The 17,220-nt window shown below is 41.6% G+C and overlaps 1 protein-coding gene across 7 annotated transcripts in view; it reads left to right on the top strand.

The window, feature by feature from the left end:
- The window catches only part of RGS22 (regulator of G protein signaling 22), a 138,899-nt gene that overhangs the window by 62,268 nt on the left and 59,411 nt on the right, over positions 1-17,220 (top strand). For all 7 annotated transcript variants that reach the window (XM_077270893.1, XM_077270892.1, XM_077270891.1 and 4 more), the window contains 3 exons: positions 1,622-1,733; positions 6,659-6,781; positions 11,343-11,444. In XM_077270893.1, the coding sequence (XP_077127008.1) occupies positions 1,622-1,733; positions 6,659-6,781; positions 11,343-11,444 (337 nt within the window). The remainder of the gene's footprint in view (positions 1-1,621; positions 1,734-6,658; positions 6,782-11,342; positions 11,445-17,220) is intronic.

Raw genomic sequence — 17,220 nt, 5'->3', positions numbered from 1 at the left:
GATTACTGAGATCTATATACTGTGTTCTTTGAGTGTTCAGCTATAATGACATCAATTATTCCACTAATTTCTTCCAAAAAACAGTGATCACATCTAATTGTGCACATGCAAGGTCGATAAGGTGTCTACACTGTGGTATCTCCTTGTGACTATTCCCTACCGTACAGAGTTACCTTTATACCTGTGCCATATTGTCCATAAAAGAAGTATCTGTGATGCAGAGTGGACCTGAACATGGTTCTGGACTGCTTTATACACCTACAACACGAAATTGATTTAGAAAAGCTGACCTATCAGAGTAGATGTATATCATTCTGGGACAACATCTATTTCACAATCTGCTACAAGCGCATCTGACAGTGGCCCCATGTGTCATTAGTCTTCATTCTCCCACTCTCCTGGTCTTCTGCTGCTTTCATGTGGCCACTAGCACTGTTTTTGACAAAAACCTATGGTACTGCCAAAGTCTGTCTTTTCCAATCAGGGCGCAACTGACCCAGGATACTTTTACTACCCTCCCCCATGCCAATTTGCTTGTTCGTAAGTGTTCTTTTATTTTTGTCTTTTCTAACTTAACTTGTGTCTTGATTTTTGTCAACCGCCTGCCCTGACCTCCTTCTAGTCCACTGTATTCAGTGAAGTCTACCTGCCCTGACCCCATCTTTACTGATCTTGATTGATTAATCACATTTTGGATCTTGCTGTCCATCATCTGTTAGCCAACGAAGATTACTCTGTGGTTGTGCCTAGAGTAAACCCACCTGCCAAATCCAGATCGCCACACATGGTTTAATGGATAACTATCTGAGGGTCCCTTAATACTGTAAAATCCATATTGCTCTACATGGTTTAATGGGTGAATATGAGGGGTCCCTTAATCTACCTTCCTCAATTTAATCTTAAACGTGTTGCAACCCAAGGGACCCTCTACTTCCAAGTAGGCATTGTATTGGCCAAGAAATTAGAACTATCTCACTGTTTGTCATTGAGTTGGGGGGCAACAAATCAGACTAATTACCGGTAATTTAGGGCATCTTTTGGTCGCATGTGCACCAAAGTGAGAAAATATACTCCGATCATGGCCTTATAGTGAATCTGTCAGGCAGTAGTAGGTCACACCTCGCCAGCTTAGGTCCACCAACTTTGCGTGAAAATAACAGAACTGTGTTATAGAGTGGAGTAAATAAATTCTCAGGACCCCAGGCCAGTCACCACATCAGTATTCTGTCCTTCCTGGACAGGAGCCCTGTGGACCTCCTCCTATTTGCCGGCATCCACAACTCCTCTTTTGACTATCTGTCCTGTGTGCATCACACCTCTACAGTACATCGCGCCAAGCCGACAAATAAAAAGAGGAACTCTGGATTCCGCCAGGTAGGAGACGGTTCAGGCCTCCAGTCCAGCATATACAGAACACTGACCTGGCAGCTGGACCAGGGATCTGCAAATCAATTTGATATTCTCCTCTGGCCTACACAGGCACACAACAATTTTCAACTTTTATGTCATACTTTTCTGCATAAGGTGAATAATGAATTTCAGCCTAAGACTGAATACATTGCTTCACATTAAGTATGTGACAGATTATCTTATAGGGATACTCATATATTTTTTTTATTAGGACACAAATAATACCCATGAGCCCCAGGCCAGAAACTGAATGGACAAATGTTGACACAGAAAAAGACAGTCCAAAGTCTCATCGTACTGATGTGGAAGAAGATGCTGTATCAGTGAGTACACCCTTAAGAACATGTGTGTTTTTTGTCTGCTTAAAGACACACAATTTGTAAATAAGTAATTTATTTTATTGATTTATTTTCCATTGTGCTGTAGATATGATATTTTTTAATAATTTTTTCTTAATTTTTTTTAGGAAAGATTAAGAGCAAAGCAGTTCTAACATAATTTTTTCATTTTACGGTACTTATCGTGCACAATAATCGAAAATATTGTTTTATAGTACAGTCATTATGAATTCCGCAATACCAAATATGTGTTATTTCTATGGATTCAGTATTTTTTTTTATAATCACCTAACCATTTTTTTATTATTAAAACTGGAACATCATTTTATAAATGTTTTATTTTTTTACACTTAAAACTTATTTTTTACAACACTTATTGGTCCCAAATGGGGACTTGAACATGTGATCCTTTGATACTGTATTGTACAGTGTATTATCTAACCTATCAGACCCTGACCCGGTAAGAGCTGATAAACAGAGGCTAATGACAGACACAGCGGCCAATGTTATTCCTGCTTGATAGCAACCATCGACAACTCACAATCGCACTCTGGAGGTATAGATCGGCTGGCAAATGGAGTGATCTCATTTTGTTAAATTCCTCACTTGCTACTGTCACTACTGTCAGCAGCATCTGATGGGTTAAAGTGCTGGGATTGGTGCTAGGTCCGGTCCCAGCACATGCAGTAAGAACTTAACTGTTATGCAGTAGGAGCTCAACTGTGCATAACAGCGAGCTCCTGCTGCTAATGGCAGTGCCACGACTCCTCAACCCGACAACTGTTGTCATATTGCGGGAAATCACTTGCAATTAGAGTTGAGCGAATTTCTTCGGGTCCCCACTTATTTGACATGCTATAGTGCTTGCCGAACAAGCTGTAGAGGGAACCCGGATACATGGAGCATGCCAGCTGATCGGCGCCATAGCTGCATGTGTCGCACACAGGCTCTCCATGCATGTGGTGTGACAGTGACACAGACGCGACACTTGCAGCTGCGGCACCGATCAGCCGGCGCGCTCCATGTTTCCGTGTTCCCTCTACAGCTTATTCAGTAAGCACTATAGCTTGCCGAATAAGTGGCGACCCAAAGAAATTTGCTCAACTCAACTTTCAATCTTGATATACAGTTACATCCCTTTGTGTGAAGGGGTTAATATAAATTGGGTTACTGTCCAAAATACCAAGAAAAACATTGTGTTCACATCTGGGTGAAAGCCTTCATCACAAATTCCATCACTTTTATGAGAAAAATAGCGCAACGTGCTGCAATATATATATATTTTTTTAGATCTTTTAAGAATAAATAATTGCTATCTGACTTTTACACCAGGGGCTGTCCCAAGCCATTCGGGAAATGCAGCCTTAAAATAGTGTAAAAAAAGGGAAGATCTAAAGACAAGAGTAAACCAAGTCTTCTAAACTTTTGGTATTGATTGAGCATTCTTGGAATATGAGACTTTTCGTTCCATCAGCAATTAGTAATTGTAACAGGATTGTGTGTAAATAGTTGGAGGCTATACAGCTTGTTATAAATCTCAAATGCTTAAAGATGGATTATGGGGATCTCGGGAAGCGATGACTGTCTTCTTGAGATTGTAAGAACACTGCCAGGGTGGGAGTTCTAGCCCAGGTTCCATACGTTACTAGCATAAGCTGCTACTCTGGTCTCGTGCCACGGACGTGTCCCCCTGACAACTGTGCTGAGACTCTTTTCAATACAAACATTAGTATTAAACTCATGACCTCATAGGATTAGTTGAATGTACTACAAATAAACTCTTTGCCAGTACAAATAATCCATCCCCAAGTAAAATTTGATTCCATCAGTTTCTTAATCTGGATTTAGGTATTCCAAGAAAAAAAAATTTACATTACAAATTTTTGTGCTAAGTATTTTCACCAAGAAGTGTATGTATGTCAGGGAAGTTAAGATTGTTTGCAGGTTTGTTCTTGACTTTTAATATCTTCTGAGTGACTTCATTTTGTTGAAAATTAGAGTACACCCTGGGAAAAAATCTAAACGGCGGGGGTATCACATCACAAGTGTTTTTCATCAATTAGAGCTAAGCAGGTTTGCTTGTAACAGTTTGTAACCGTAGTGCTAGAGAACAACTTGTGAAAATCAGAGGTTATGGACATATGTTACTCCTCATTGGAGGAAGTAAGTTTTTATAGAAGAAACTCTTGGTTTGGCTTATATAATTTTTCTATTTTTTTATTATTGCCATAGTGTATAATTATCAAGGTATTATTATTTATCAAAGTACCCAACAGTGAAGCATGCCTCAAAAATATTGCCCAATGACACAGTTTTTGGTAAGCACTCTCTGAACTCGATGGGCTTCGGTTTACCTTCAAGCTTAATAACCATGAAACGTGTCCCCATCACTACAGACCAGAAAGACATATGAAGTGGAAAGGCTCATTTACATTACTAAACGACCACCGATCAGCTACTTGTTTGCCGACCACAGATGTGCACTGAACCTTCAGTGCGCATAGGCTGCCATTATTCTCAGCAGCATGATGCGCTGCCGAGAACAATGATTGATTTTTTTTTTAGGCAGACCAAAAGATAATTTCACTGAACAAACAAGGTGATTGGCTGCCTGTTAATTAATTAAGATGATCATTAAACAAGCAATTCCTAGAAACACTCATTCATGATATTCATGCAGAGTAAATAGACCTTTAGGCAAAAATTGCCTAATTGGTTTTCCCCCTGTGCTGCTACCTATGGAGCGTCCCCAAGGGCAGTGGGGTACTTGGGCTGGGTCGGACAGTTCTTAAAGGGGATGTGGTCACGGCAGCAGTGACCCGGTTCGTGGCCCTGGGCGTCCAATTAAAGGTGAAATAAAGGGGGAAATAAAGTTTATGGGAAATGGGGATTTGTTCGTGACACCACCTGTGGTACTCGGCAATAAAGGTGTTAGCCGATGCTGCTTCAGAGTCCGCTGGGGCTGATGGTGAAGCAGCAGAGTTGGTACAGCTCTCCAGAGGTAGAGCTAAATCCCAGGGCAACTGTATAAATAAATGATGAAATGATGGTGGTTGTGGTAGGCCAGGCAGGTGTTGTAGAAATAATGCAAAGACACAGTAAGGTGCAGTTTCCACTTTTACTCACAGTTCTCCAGTCCACAAACGCTAGTCAGATGCTGTGTTCTCCAAGTCAGTGGTCCAGCAAACTCCCAGATAGATTGGGATGCACCTTTCCAGGACTCCTTTCATATGCCTTTCTCTGGCTGTCTTACTACACTGGCTTTCCACTTCTCCTGCCCAGCGCCCAACCACAGTGTCCCAAGCCAGCAGCCATGAACCTGGTCGGGCGACATTCTCTGAGTCCCCTGGATTCTATACTTTTTGGTGAAGTATGGGTGGATGTGGCTGTGCTTCTTGCAAAAGCCACAGCCTTTGGTTTCTTAGCTGAACTTGAAGTATTTCACTAAGTTGAGGCTTGTCCCCTAGCTGCGACCTGGTCCCTACGCGCCTGGATACGGGCCCCACGGGTGGCTTCTGCACTTCCTGTGCCCCTAGGACCCGTTCTGTCCTTCTGGGAGCTTACTTCAATCTCTCCCTCTCAATTCTCTCTTCAGGCTGTCAGGAGCTGCAGACCCTCATGTCTGCTCAGCTCCACTTCTCTCACAATCTCTCTCTAGCCCCCTCTGTCAGGGAGCTCCTTCTTAGCACATCTTACTGCTTCTTCGTCCTCTCACAATCTGACTAACTTGCCCTCCTAATTAGCTCCTCCCCTACTGTACCTACCCCACCCACTCCCAACACCCATTCCTATCCAGCCTGGGATGAGACCTTCCTCCCTAAGGGTACGTCCAGGTGCCCCGACTAAACTAGTGTGTGTTGGATGTGAGTGTTAGAGTCCTGGGTAGTGCTCCCTCCTTACCTGAGAGTGGGATACCACACTTCTGGGTAAGGTGCAGCATCTCTGTGGCGACTGGACCCCATGGGCGCCACACCAACCCTTTCGCTCCCTGTGTTGTTCAAAGCCAAAATCAGCGTCTGCTCATCAGCCGGAGGTGACATAGGATTTCAGATGGTGCGAAACCTAATAGTCAAACACCCTCCCTAGACCTCTAGAAGGTCACACCATAAGGGCACCATATCACCATATGTGCTGTCGATATGGTCCATACATCTGATATGAATGTTAAAAAAAATCTTCACTTTGCCCAGCTAAATGGTCCAGAATAGAGATGAATGTCCTGACATTGAGTGAAAATGAAGTTTGTACAAAATTTCCAAATTCAATGGGGTTACCACATTTAGTGAGTTGCAGCAACTCAAGGTCACTTTTTTTTGGCCACTTCTGCATCTTGGGCTTGAAAACAACCTAACCTATGGCTCCCTCCACAAAAGGAGCCAGTTTCTGGCAAGCCAAACAACATCCTTGAAACATTTCATAATGCACTAGTACTCCTGGATGGCCCCAATAGAATAAACTCCAGGAAATAGTCTGTAAAGTACCGAGTAATATGATAAGCTCCTCATGGGTACAATGTCTTTGAGTTCCGGTTCCAACAGGACCCATGCGATGCGGCAAACCCAAAAGATGTGCAAAGATATTTCTTCCATGAAGCTTCCTTCCTCCACCAATGTATTCACTGCTCTCTTATGTGGCAAACAGGACACACTTTGCCCGTATCTGTTACACTTTAACACATCTATAGAATGTATATGTTCTAACTATTTTGGTTTAGGATGATACTTGAAATGAATTGGGTAATTTGATTGTAAGCCTTGTTACCCAAAAGATCTGCATGAATGAATATGTCTCGTGTACACTGTGTATTGTGATATTGAACCTTCCGTAATATTTGGAAAATTGTTAAAATATAAAAATGAAAAGGACCAGGCTCTTCCACAGATAAATCATGGTGTTTTGCTTGTTTATAGAGCGCAGATACACACTACAGTATACTGAAGAGCTCCAAGATGGAAGAAATGTTACGAGCCATGTTTCTCGACTCTCGTGCCGGTTATTTCTTTACAACATTTTGTGAGCAGTCCGGGAACAAGGTATGCTGGAGAGGAGCTTGGAAAGAACTACTTGTAATTAGACATTAGGTAAACACGGAGCGGGTTGTACCAGTACATGAGTATCCTGGTCGAGAACACTGTGTCTCATTATTATGGAGACAGGTCATGGATATAAGCCCAAGACTATGATAAATCATAAAAATGATTGAGTACGCTTTGTTGGTCTGAATGTTGTGTTCTAAGCTCTGCTACTTATTTATCCACGGTAACCTTCCTTCTTTCTCTGTACTATCCTCCTTTATCCATAGTCTTATAGCCCTTTTAGTTCAGCCAATACATACATGGGTTTTGTCACCATATCATCCAGTATAAACAGGATATTTGCTGCTGATAACATAATGTGCTGTATGTACAGAACAATCATATTAACAATCATACCATGCGATTCTGGTCAGTCTGCCTAAACAGGTCATCAAATGATCTCTCATCGTCATATCAGCCTGCATGGAGCCGATCGTTGGTTGTTTAATGGTCACTGTTGGCGCATCTAAAGGGGCAATTACTGTTCTGGCTGTGGTGGCCAGTAAAGCAATGACTTGTAACAATGTTTTCATACTCACATCTCACAATAGGTACTACAGGTTAAAGGTGTGGTCCGAAACACAAATTAATTTTCATACTAACTGCCTGTCTATTTAATGCCATAATCTAATCTATTTTATAGTCTACTTTTTAATTAAAAAGTCCCTATTGTTCTCCCTTTACTCTGTTTAACTGCTTTATTTTTTTTTTTTCTACTTCCTGATTAATGACGCTTTGTTTGAGAATTCCAGTGCATGCTGGGGTACTCAATCAAACGTCCTCAGGGAACAGAGACTGAAGTCACTGCCGCTGTCTACGCTCCTTCCTTGAAATGTATCTTCATCAGAAACCCTCATTTCAGGGGCTGGGCTAGTCCCTGCTCTAATGATCATGTGTCGATTGTCAATTCCAACACCTTCTCAGTAAATTGTTGTCACTGTGTGATGTGCACAATGGTAGTGCACACCGTCGCCAGCTCTAATAAAAATAAAAGAGGCGGCAGCAGAGCGCACTGTTAGTGTGCATTGTAAGAGGATTACCCAGCATGTAGAGACCAGCACCACCCCTGAAAGTGATAGAAGTTGACAGGGCAGCCATGATCTCGGCTTTTCCAGCATGCCAGGTAATCCTCTTACAACGTGCACTGACATTGCGCTCTGTTGCCGTCTCGTTACTTTTAATCGGAGTCGGCGAGGGAGCATGCTGTCATTGTGCACATCGCACAGTGACAAGATTTTACTGAGCATCCTTCAGGATTGACAATTGACGCATGCTCAGTAGACAGAGACTAGCCCAGCCCCTGAAATGAAGGTCACTGATGGCACTTCATTTCAGGGAAGGGGAACAGGCTGCAGCAATGACCACAACCTCTGCCTCCTACTTAGCATGCACTGGGATTCAGTAGTAAAAAAAAATCAGTTAGATAGTGTAGTGAGGAAAGATAGGTTTTTTTAAAAAGTTTATTAGAAAATAGATTAGATTATGACATTAAATAGATAGGGATTTATAATGAAAATAAATGTGTTTCAGATAACCCCTTTAAGGCTATATATCATGAAGTATTAACAAATTTGGGCAGGCTATAAAAATTGTCCCTACTGACCAGATTCTAAATGTTATTTTTAAGAAAAGAGGGTTCACCATCCAATTCACCATGGTCCCAATGTCTTCATGTTTAAAAAGATAAAGTTGGCCAAGGCCCCCAATTTTGATTTGGCCAGCCACATTTTTTATATAGGGCCTCCATAACAGATGATGTTGGGAAAAGAAGGATTGGGAATTTTGAATTTCAAAACCCGATCCCTTAGCTAACTCTGCAGATATGTCACCGGCAGAGCTGTGGTTTACTCTTCTCCGTCCATACAGAGCACATGTATGCTTGGCCAAACTATGCATGCATATGTTGGAAGAATTTGTTGAACATGCCTTCAACCCACATCATAAATATACCTCTCCAGTGGTTCCCTACCACTTGACCCCTTCCATGTTTTTAGGATAAGAACTGTGCCTTAGCCTAACCATACTTTGATTGAAGAAATGAGCCAGATCATCAAGAAAATAGTCTGTGAAAATGTTATTGACCCTATCACATTGATGAGAACTTTTAATGAAGATCAGATTTGTTAACATTAATCCCACTGCCCCCATAATAACACGACAGTGCTAACTCATTACAGGCAAGGGATATAAACCCTTTTGACTGCCCACATTTTTGTTTTCATTTTTGCCTATCCACTTTTCTGCAGCCATAACTTTTTTACCTTTTTCTCTGATGTAACTATACGGGGCTCTGTTTTATATCAGACAAATTGTATTATTTTTTAGTGCTGTTTTGGCGCACCCTTTCTTTTTGCAACGCAAAGTTAGAAAAAAAAACAATTTTTGCCTTAGTTTTTTTCTTTATATTTTTTAGTGTTCATGTTTCACATCAAATAACTTGATGAATTAATGATCTTGGTTATTACATTCCTGTGCATAACTAACACGTGTAGGTTGTTAGTTACAGTATTAAAAATATACTTTTTTATTTTTTCCTTAATTTTCTATGTATAAGTGCACATAGTGTGTGTGTGTATATATATATATATATATATATATATATATATATATATATATATATATATATACATATATATATATATATATATATATATATATATATATATATATATATATATATATATATATATATATATATATATATATATAATTGTCTAAGGGGTACTTCCGTCTATCTGTCGGCAACTTCCGTCACGGAAATCCCGCGTCGCTGATTGGTCTCGCCAGCTGCCTGTCATGGCTGCCACGACCAATCAGCGACGGCCACAGTCCGATTAGTCCCACCCTACTCCCCTGCAGTCAGTGCCCGGCGCCCGCTCCATACTCCCCTCCGGTCATCACTCAAACAGGGTTAATGCCAGCGGTAACGGACCGCGTTATGCCGCGGGTAACGCACTCCGTTACCGCTGCTATTAACCCTATGTGTCCCCAACTTTTTACTATTGATGCTGCCTATGCAGCATCAATAGTAAAAAGATCTAATGTGAAAAATAATGAAAAAAAAAAAACCTGCTATTCTCACCTTCCGTCGTCCGACGATGCGCTTGCGCCTGCCACCACCATCTTCCGCGAGACCGCTAAGTCACCTGGGTACTTTTGCAATGCATCCTGGGATCAGAAGATGGCCGGAGCCGCGCGCGCATTGTCAGAGCTTCGCTGGATCCCGGCGGGTGAGTATATAACTATTTTTTATTTTAATTATTTATTTTAACAGGGATATGGTGCCCACACTGCTAAATACTACGTGGGCTGTGTTATATACTGCGTGGCTGCTATATACTGTGTGGCCTGTGCTATATACTACGTGCCCTGTGCTATATACTACGTCGCCTGTGTGCCTGTGTTATATTCTGCGTGGCTGCTATATACTGCGTGGGCTGTGCTATATACTACGTGCCCTGTGTTATATACTGCGTGGCCTGTGTTATATACTACGTCGCCTGTGTTATATACTACGTCACCTGTGTTATATACTGCGTGGCTGCTATATACTTCGTGGGCTGTGTTATATAGTACGTGGGCTGTGTTATATACTGTTTGGGCTGTGTTATATACTGTGTGGCCACTGTTATATACTGCGTGGCCTGTATTAATGCATCGGGTATTCTACAATATGTATGTATGTATATAGCAGCCACATAGTATATAGCACAGACCACGTAGTATTTGTCTGCTATATACTACATGGCTCCTATATACTACGTGGCCTGTGCTATATACTATGTGGCTGCTATATACATACATACATACATATTCTAGAATACCCGATGCGTTAGAATTGGGCCACCATCTAGTATATATATATATATATATATATATATATATATATATATATATATCTCAAAAACTCTGGGGAACATTTCCCGTTTATAGTTAATTTTTTTCATTTTTTCCACTGTAACTGGGGCATCCATATACAGAGTTACAGAGGGAAAACAGCTCCATATAGTGACAGAAGTCACTACACTAGTGCTCGTTGAGTGCTCTCTAGCCAGCACAAAAAGAGACAGAAGCTGTAATAAATCACTTCTGCCTTCTCTCCAGTATCCCTGGCTGTGGCACAGGATTAGAGCCCAAGACAATTGCTAATTATTTTGTTAAAAAAATTACAAACATCTAAAGGGTTTTTGGTATAGATCTTCTTGTAGTCCTGGAAAAAAAAAAACAGAAACAGCACCACTCTTTAACATAGACTGTGTCTGGTGTTGCAGATCAATCTAATTGAAATAAGGAAAATGATCAGTAATACCTGACACCTATAAATGATTTCTGGAAGAAGAACCAAACCAGTATCGTCTAAGATTTGCATCAACGGCCTCTCACCCAGCCAACCAATACACCTGCTCTTTTTGATGAGCGGCTAGTACTCTGAACCAGCTGTCTACAGATGGGCGTTTCTCGCAGTTATAAAATTAATGATGTCTTCATAGCTAACAATGCGATCGATCTTGTGTTTCAGCTGTGGGAGAATGGTGTCCACTTCTGGTTTGATCTACAGTCCTATCATCACATGTTCTACCAAGAGACTCTACAACCTTTTAAACTACGCAGACATTCCCAAGTAAGTGGTAAATCTAAGGAACGGGATGTTGTATGCCGAGCATGAACAGATTGCATAATGCTCTTTAGATTTTATGACTCTTTTGAATTCCACTTAGGGAATATTTTCATATTTTCATTATTAGAGAGATGGACCCTTAAATGAACCCAAAACATATGATGTATAGCGCTATCAGATGTCACTACAGGATTATTAGATATTGTGCTTGTGAGTTTATCACAAATCATCAAATATATCAGCATCCAAAGACATAAAGGAAAAAGACACTCATTTTTATTAAGCAAATTTGCCAGCTCTGAGCAATAAATTACTGAATATAGATTATTATTGTGATAGAGGGATCAGTCACACAAGATTGTTAGAAAAACATTATGGCCCTAATTTATTAAAGGGGTTGTCTGGGCTTGGGCCAAAAATCTGCAATTACTTTGTGACTGCACAGTGTCCTGGTATTCCCAGTTCGAGCCAATGGTCACATCAGCACATGTTTGCGATTCGTACAGTTGCAGTCACATGCCGACTAGACGTGTCCGGCTTTTCTCAATGAAAGTCAATTGAGAGGGCCTGGACACATCTAGTCGGTATGTGACCACAAGTGTGCTGTTTGCATACATGCAATCATGTAACTGCCTGCTCATACCACAGGGAATACCGGGGAATTCGGCAGTCACATAGAGCGGCTGCAGTCTTTTGTCCACAGCCTGGGCAACCTCTTTAAAACTGGTGTTTTGTTTGCTAGTCTTAATGAAGGAAGTGCTGGACTAAGATGCTCCAAATTCAAGAGACATGCCTCTAAATGAATTTAGCGCATCTTGGAACTCCCGTGCGCCTCTGCCACATATGTTACTCCAGCCAGAGGTGGGTATACATTTGGTGCAGAACTTACACCACTTTCTTTTCATAAATGATGATACATTTATTTGGTGGTTTTACACCGTCACCATCAACTTTTCTAAAAGTTTTCAAAGCTGTCCAGAGCTTCAAATTATGCAACATTCCAAAATGCTGTCACAAACTCCTTGATGAATTGGGGCCTTTGTTTCTGGTCAGGAACGGGACTAGATCTTTTGGTGTCAAAAGCAGGAGTTTCAGAATTCTCCTCATTCTTCTTCTAATGAAGGGTCATTCATTTTATTACATGAAAAGTGCTCCTCATACCTGAAACTATTTATCAATTGATTTTATACAATAAATGTAGAAAAATGACGTTGACCGCACAGCCAAATATTATGCAATGATCTACTGCAGCTAAGCAAATCTTAATCAGACTGTATGAAGTCCACTGCCACGTCACAGCGAACCTCTTAGTGGGTCGCTTACCTGTTGAATGTAACGCAGTGAGGCAACCGTCACCAAAACACAATGCCAGCAGAGGGAACAACAGAGCTGGATCAGCGAAGACTGATGCTGAGGAGATTGAACAGCAATAAGTAATGCACCAGACCTGGAACAGTGATGACTGATGCATCAGAGCTGAAACAGCTTTGTTTGGTGATGGAAAGCTGAAGCAGCAGTGACTGATGAAGCAGAGCTGGAAAAGCAAAGACTAATGAATGGAACAATATTGAGTACTGAAGCAAAACTGGAACAGCACTGACTGATGTAGCAGAGATGAAACAATAATGACCGGAATAGCAGGGTTGTTGCAGTAATGGCTGATAGAATAGCAGAGTTATAACAACAGAGTGGAACTGATGCAGAGGATGTAGTGGTGGTACAGTATAACAGCAGGTATATTAATTTAACTACCTGAATACACAGATGACATCCTGCTGTTTCAACCATCTTAAATTACCCAATGAGATGTCTTCATTGGAGTGCATTGGGCTGCTGCGGCCAAGATGAGAGTAGGGTACAGCATTCGGTGATGGAGCTAGGAGAGGTGAGTAACAAAAAATAGATTAAAAAAACAACTATATATTGTGCCAAATTGGCATTTTAAGTTTCTGAACACTCATTTGTGTCAAAGTCCAATGTCAATTGAAATAATGGAGTAAGAAGCAAGAGCTGATTTGTACTCATTTTGTTGACCGCCCACCACTTCAAGGATCATTTTCTAATAGGATGAAAATCATTTATGACATTTCATTAGAATAAAGTAAAAGAATTGCAAACTGTCACAAATGACTTCACAGTAACTTAGTGTAATCTCTTCTGGTATATTTAGCACATTACAGTTGTATATGCCCTTATGAAGACTAAGTAGCAAGATCATTAAAGAGGTATTCTATATAAATGTTCATCTAGCCACTGGGGTCTAGGGACTAACATCTCTCCTTATGGAAAATGACATTTCTGAAATGCCGGTTTAAGGAGACTTATAGGCCATGCAATGCTCCCCTGGGAAATTTAACTTGCAAATTGCCTCTTCATAGAGGAAGAGGACTTAAACTCTAGTGCCACCTACTCGAAATAACAACCCTAAAAGTCAAAATTGACCCTTTAATGAGCCTTGCCACATGACTTAGGATGAAAACCAAACTAGAATTTCTATTTGCAGACATGTGTTATTCAGAGGACTCTCATGCCGTTGAATCAGACATCTTGCTTTGCACCAAGGAAGGGCAACACCCTGAAACAGTGTCTGCAAATATAGATTCTGGCTTAGCTTTTATTCTAAGGGTACTGTCTCACAGTGGCACTTTGGTCGCTACGACGGCACGATCCGTGACGTTCCAGCGATATCCATACGATATCGCTGTGTCTGACACGCTACTGCGATCAGGGACCCCGCTGAGAATCGTACGTCGTAGCAGATCATTTGAAACTTTCTTTCATCGTCAAGTGTCCCGCTGTGGCGGCATGATCGCATCGTGTAACAAAGGTTGTATACGATGTGCGCACAGTAACCAACGGCTTCTACATCGCAAATACGTCATGAAATTATCGCTCCAGCGCTGTGCATTGCAAAGTGTGACCGCAGTCTACGACGCTGGAGCGTCACGGATCATGCCGTCGTAGCGGCCAAAGTGCCACTGTGAGACGGTACCCTTAGGGGTTTGCAATGCACAGCGCTGGAGCGATAATTTCATGACGTATTTGCGATGTAGAAGCCGTTGGTTACTGTGCGCACATCGTATACAACCTTTGTTACACGATGCGATCATGCCGCCACAGCGGGACACTTGACGACGAAAGAAAGTTTCAAACGATCTGCTACGACGTACGATTCTCAGCGGGGTCCCTGATCGCAGTAGCGTGTCAGACACAGCGATATCGTATGGATATCGCTGGAACGTCACGGATCGTGCCGTCGTAGCGACCAAAGTGCCACTGTGAGACAGTACCCTTAGTCATGTGCCAAGGCTCGTTAAAGGGTCAGTATTGACTTTTAGGATTTCTGCTTCCATTGGGTGGTACTAATGTTCAACTCCTCTTTTTCTATGAAGAAGCAATTTGAAAATCTAGCCATTGGCACCTATCACAAAAATGGAGGATTTGTGCCCCCCATTCTCCCCTGACTGAAAGACCAGGTGTTAAGTGTAGCTGTAGTGTAGATCATGCTCTTGCCACGCCGCTCCGATCCAAGTGTATGACTGTGTATGCCCAAGTGAGAACCAATACAGAATCACTGACTTATCAATATACGGTATTTGTACTCAGCCTGCATGACGCTAAGTTTATGCAATGATTTGGATGTAAAATAAATCTGTAGCAAAAGTCAATTTCCTCTGCGGATTTTATCTGCAATTTTGGAGTAAGTGTATTTACATGCTCAGCAGCAAATATCTAAATGCTATAATTGAAAAGCAAATATTTATAGGTTCAGACTGAACTACTTTACAGCTAGCCAAAAAATATTATATATCTTTAAATCTCGGTCTTTCACTTATAACAAACCTTGCATACTTTGGCATCATTTGTTTCTTAAACAGGTCATGAAAGTTAGTGAACCTTGACACTTTCTTTATTACATCATTGAAAAACATCACATAAAAAGTGGGTTGTTTATATGGGATTTTTATGGCGCTAATTAAAATATATCCTGGAATAAAGTTCTCCTAGAGCAAAGCAAAGTCTTACAAGTTTAACAGGAAGCCGTGGATGGGACTGTGAGGCACTATTATACTACACTGATATTCCTATAGCAAGTCTGGTAACGTTCCACATCCTCTGTAAGACTTTATGTGCATTATGGCTAGTGTTATTATCCACTCACTGGCCACTTTATTAGGTACACCTGTCCAACTTCTTGTTAACACTTAATTTCTAATCAGCCAATCACATGGCGGCAACTCAGTGCATTTAGGCATGTAGACATGGTCAAGACAATCTCCTGCAGTTCAAACCGAGCATCAGTATGGGGAAGAAAGGTGATTTGAGTGCCTTTGAACGTGGCATGGTTGTTGGTGCCAGAAGGGCTGGTCTGAGTATTTCAGAAACTGCTGATCTACTGGGATTTTCACTCACAACCATCTCTAGGGTTTACAGAGAATGGTCCGAAAAAGAAAAAAAATCCAGTGAGCGACAATTCTGTGGGCGGAAATGCCTTGTTGATGCCAGAGGTCAGAGGAGAATGGGCAGACTGGTTCGAGCTGATAGAAAGGCAACAGTGACTCAAATCGCCACCCGTTACAACCAAGGTAGGCCTAAGAGCATCTCTGAACGCACAGTGCGTCGAACTTTGAGGCAGATGGGCTACAGCAGCAGAAGACCACACCGGGTACCACTCCTTTCAGCTAAGAACAGGAAACTGAGGCTACAAGTTGCACAAGCTCATCGAAATTGGACAGTAGAAAATTGGAAAAACGTTGCTTGGTCTGATGAGTCTCGATTTCTGCTGCGACATTCGGATGGTAGGGTCAGAATTTGGCGTAAACAACATGAAAGCATGGATCCATCCTGCCTTGTATGGAGCATCTTTGGGATGTGCAGCCGACAAATCTGCGGCAACTGTGTGATGCCATCATGTCAATATGGACCAAAATCTCTGAGGAATGCTTCCAGCACCTTGTTGAATCTATGCCACGAAGAATTGAGGCAGTTCTGAAGGCAAAAGGGGTCCAACCCGTTACTAGCATGGTGTACCTAATAAAGTGGCCGGTGAGTGTATATGCACCATGTCTTCCTCAATCACGTAGTCACAAGGGCAGGTAATATATGGGGAGGGGAGTTTTGACTGATTTGTGGCCAAGCACGTCTGACAATTTCAGCGTAATCTACCCCACATGTTGGGGTGATCTCTGAAGGTGAGATCTTAGCGATTGCCTGTCCCTGACCTAATAAATATGAGCCAAATGCATGCATAGAAGAAAGACATCGTACGCAAGGTCAGATGCGTGCTCCTCAAAAGCTGGCACGGAACTGACTTTATTAGTACAAAACAAAAGATCATGTAGCACGCAGGAAGAGGGCGTTGTATAGCTTCTCAGCAATGATTGTATCAGTCTGTGATAGGTCCCTGCTAGGTCTATTCCATATATGGTCTTCAGTGTATCCACCTCACATTCCAAGAATTCCAGGGCGTAGTTCCAGGATGTAGACGCCATCTTGCCACACCACATATATTACTAGCTTATGTAAGGTTAATAATTGATTTAATTAGCCATTCTCTCCTTCACACACAAAGGTAGTGTAAATTGTGACAAAAATGTAGCCCCTACCTGGATGACTTTTCTGGCTTTGGCTCGCACCTCTTTATAAATTTGGAAGTGAATCTTACTTCAGATCACAGTTTGTCGAGACCGGCATTTAAAGCGCCAGTCTTGCTGAATTGGGGCCTAGGTTTAGTATTCTTTCATGTGAAGAATAAATGATTATTAGACAGAAAGCATTC

Source organism: Ranitomeya variabilis, chromosome 6 (assembly GCF_051348905.1).
Source record: "Ranitomeya variabilis isolate aRanVar5 chromosome 6, aRanVar5.hap1, whole genome shotgun sequence".
NCBI classification, from domain to species: domain Eukaryota; kingdom Metazoa; phylum Chordata; class Amphibia; order Anura; family Dendrobatidae; genus Ranitomeya; species Ranitomeya variabilis.
The sequence above is the reverse complement of the archived record's forward strand: the minus strand, read 5'-3'. Positions and strand labels throughout refer to the sequence as shown.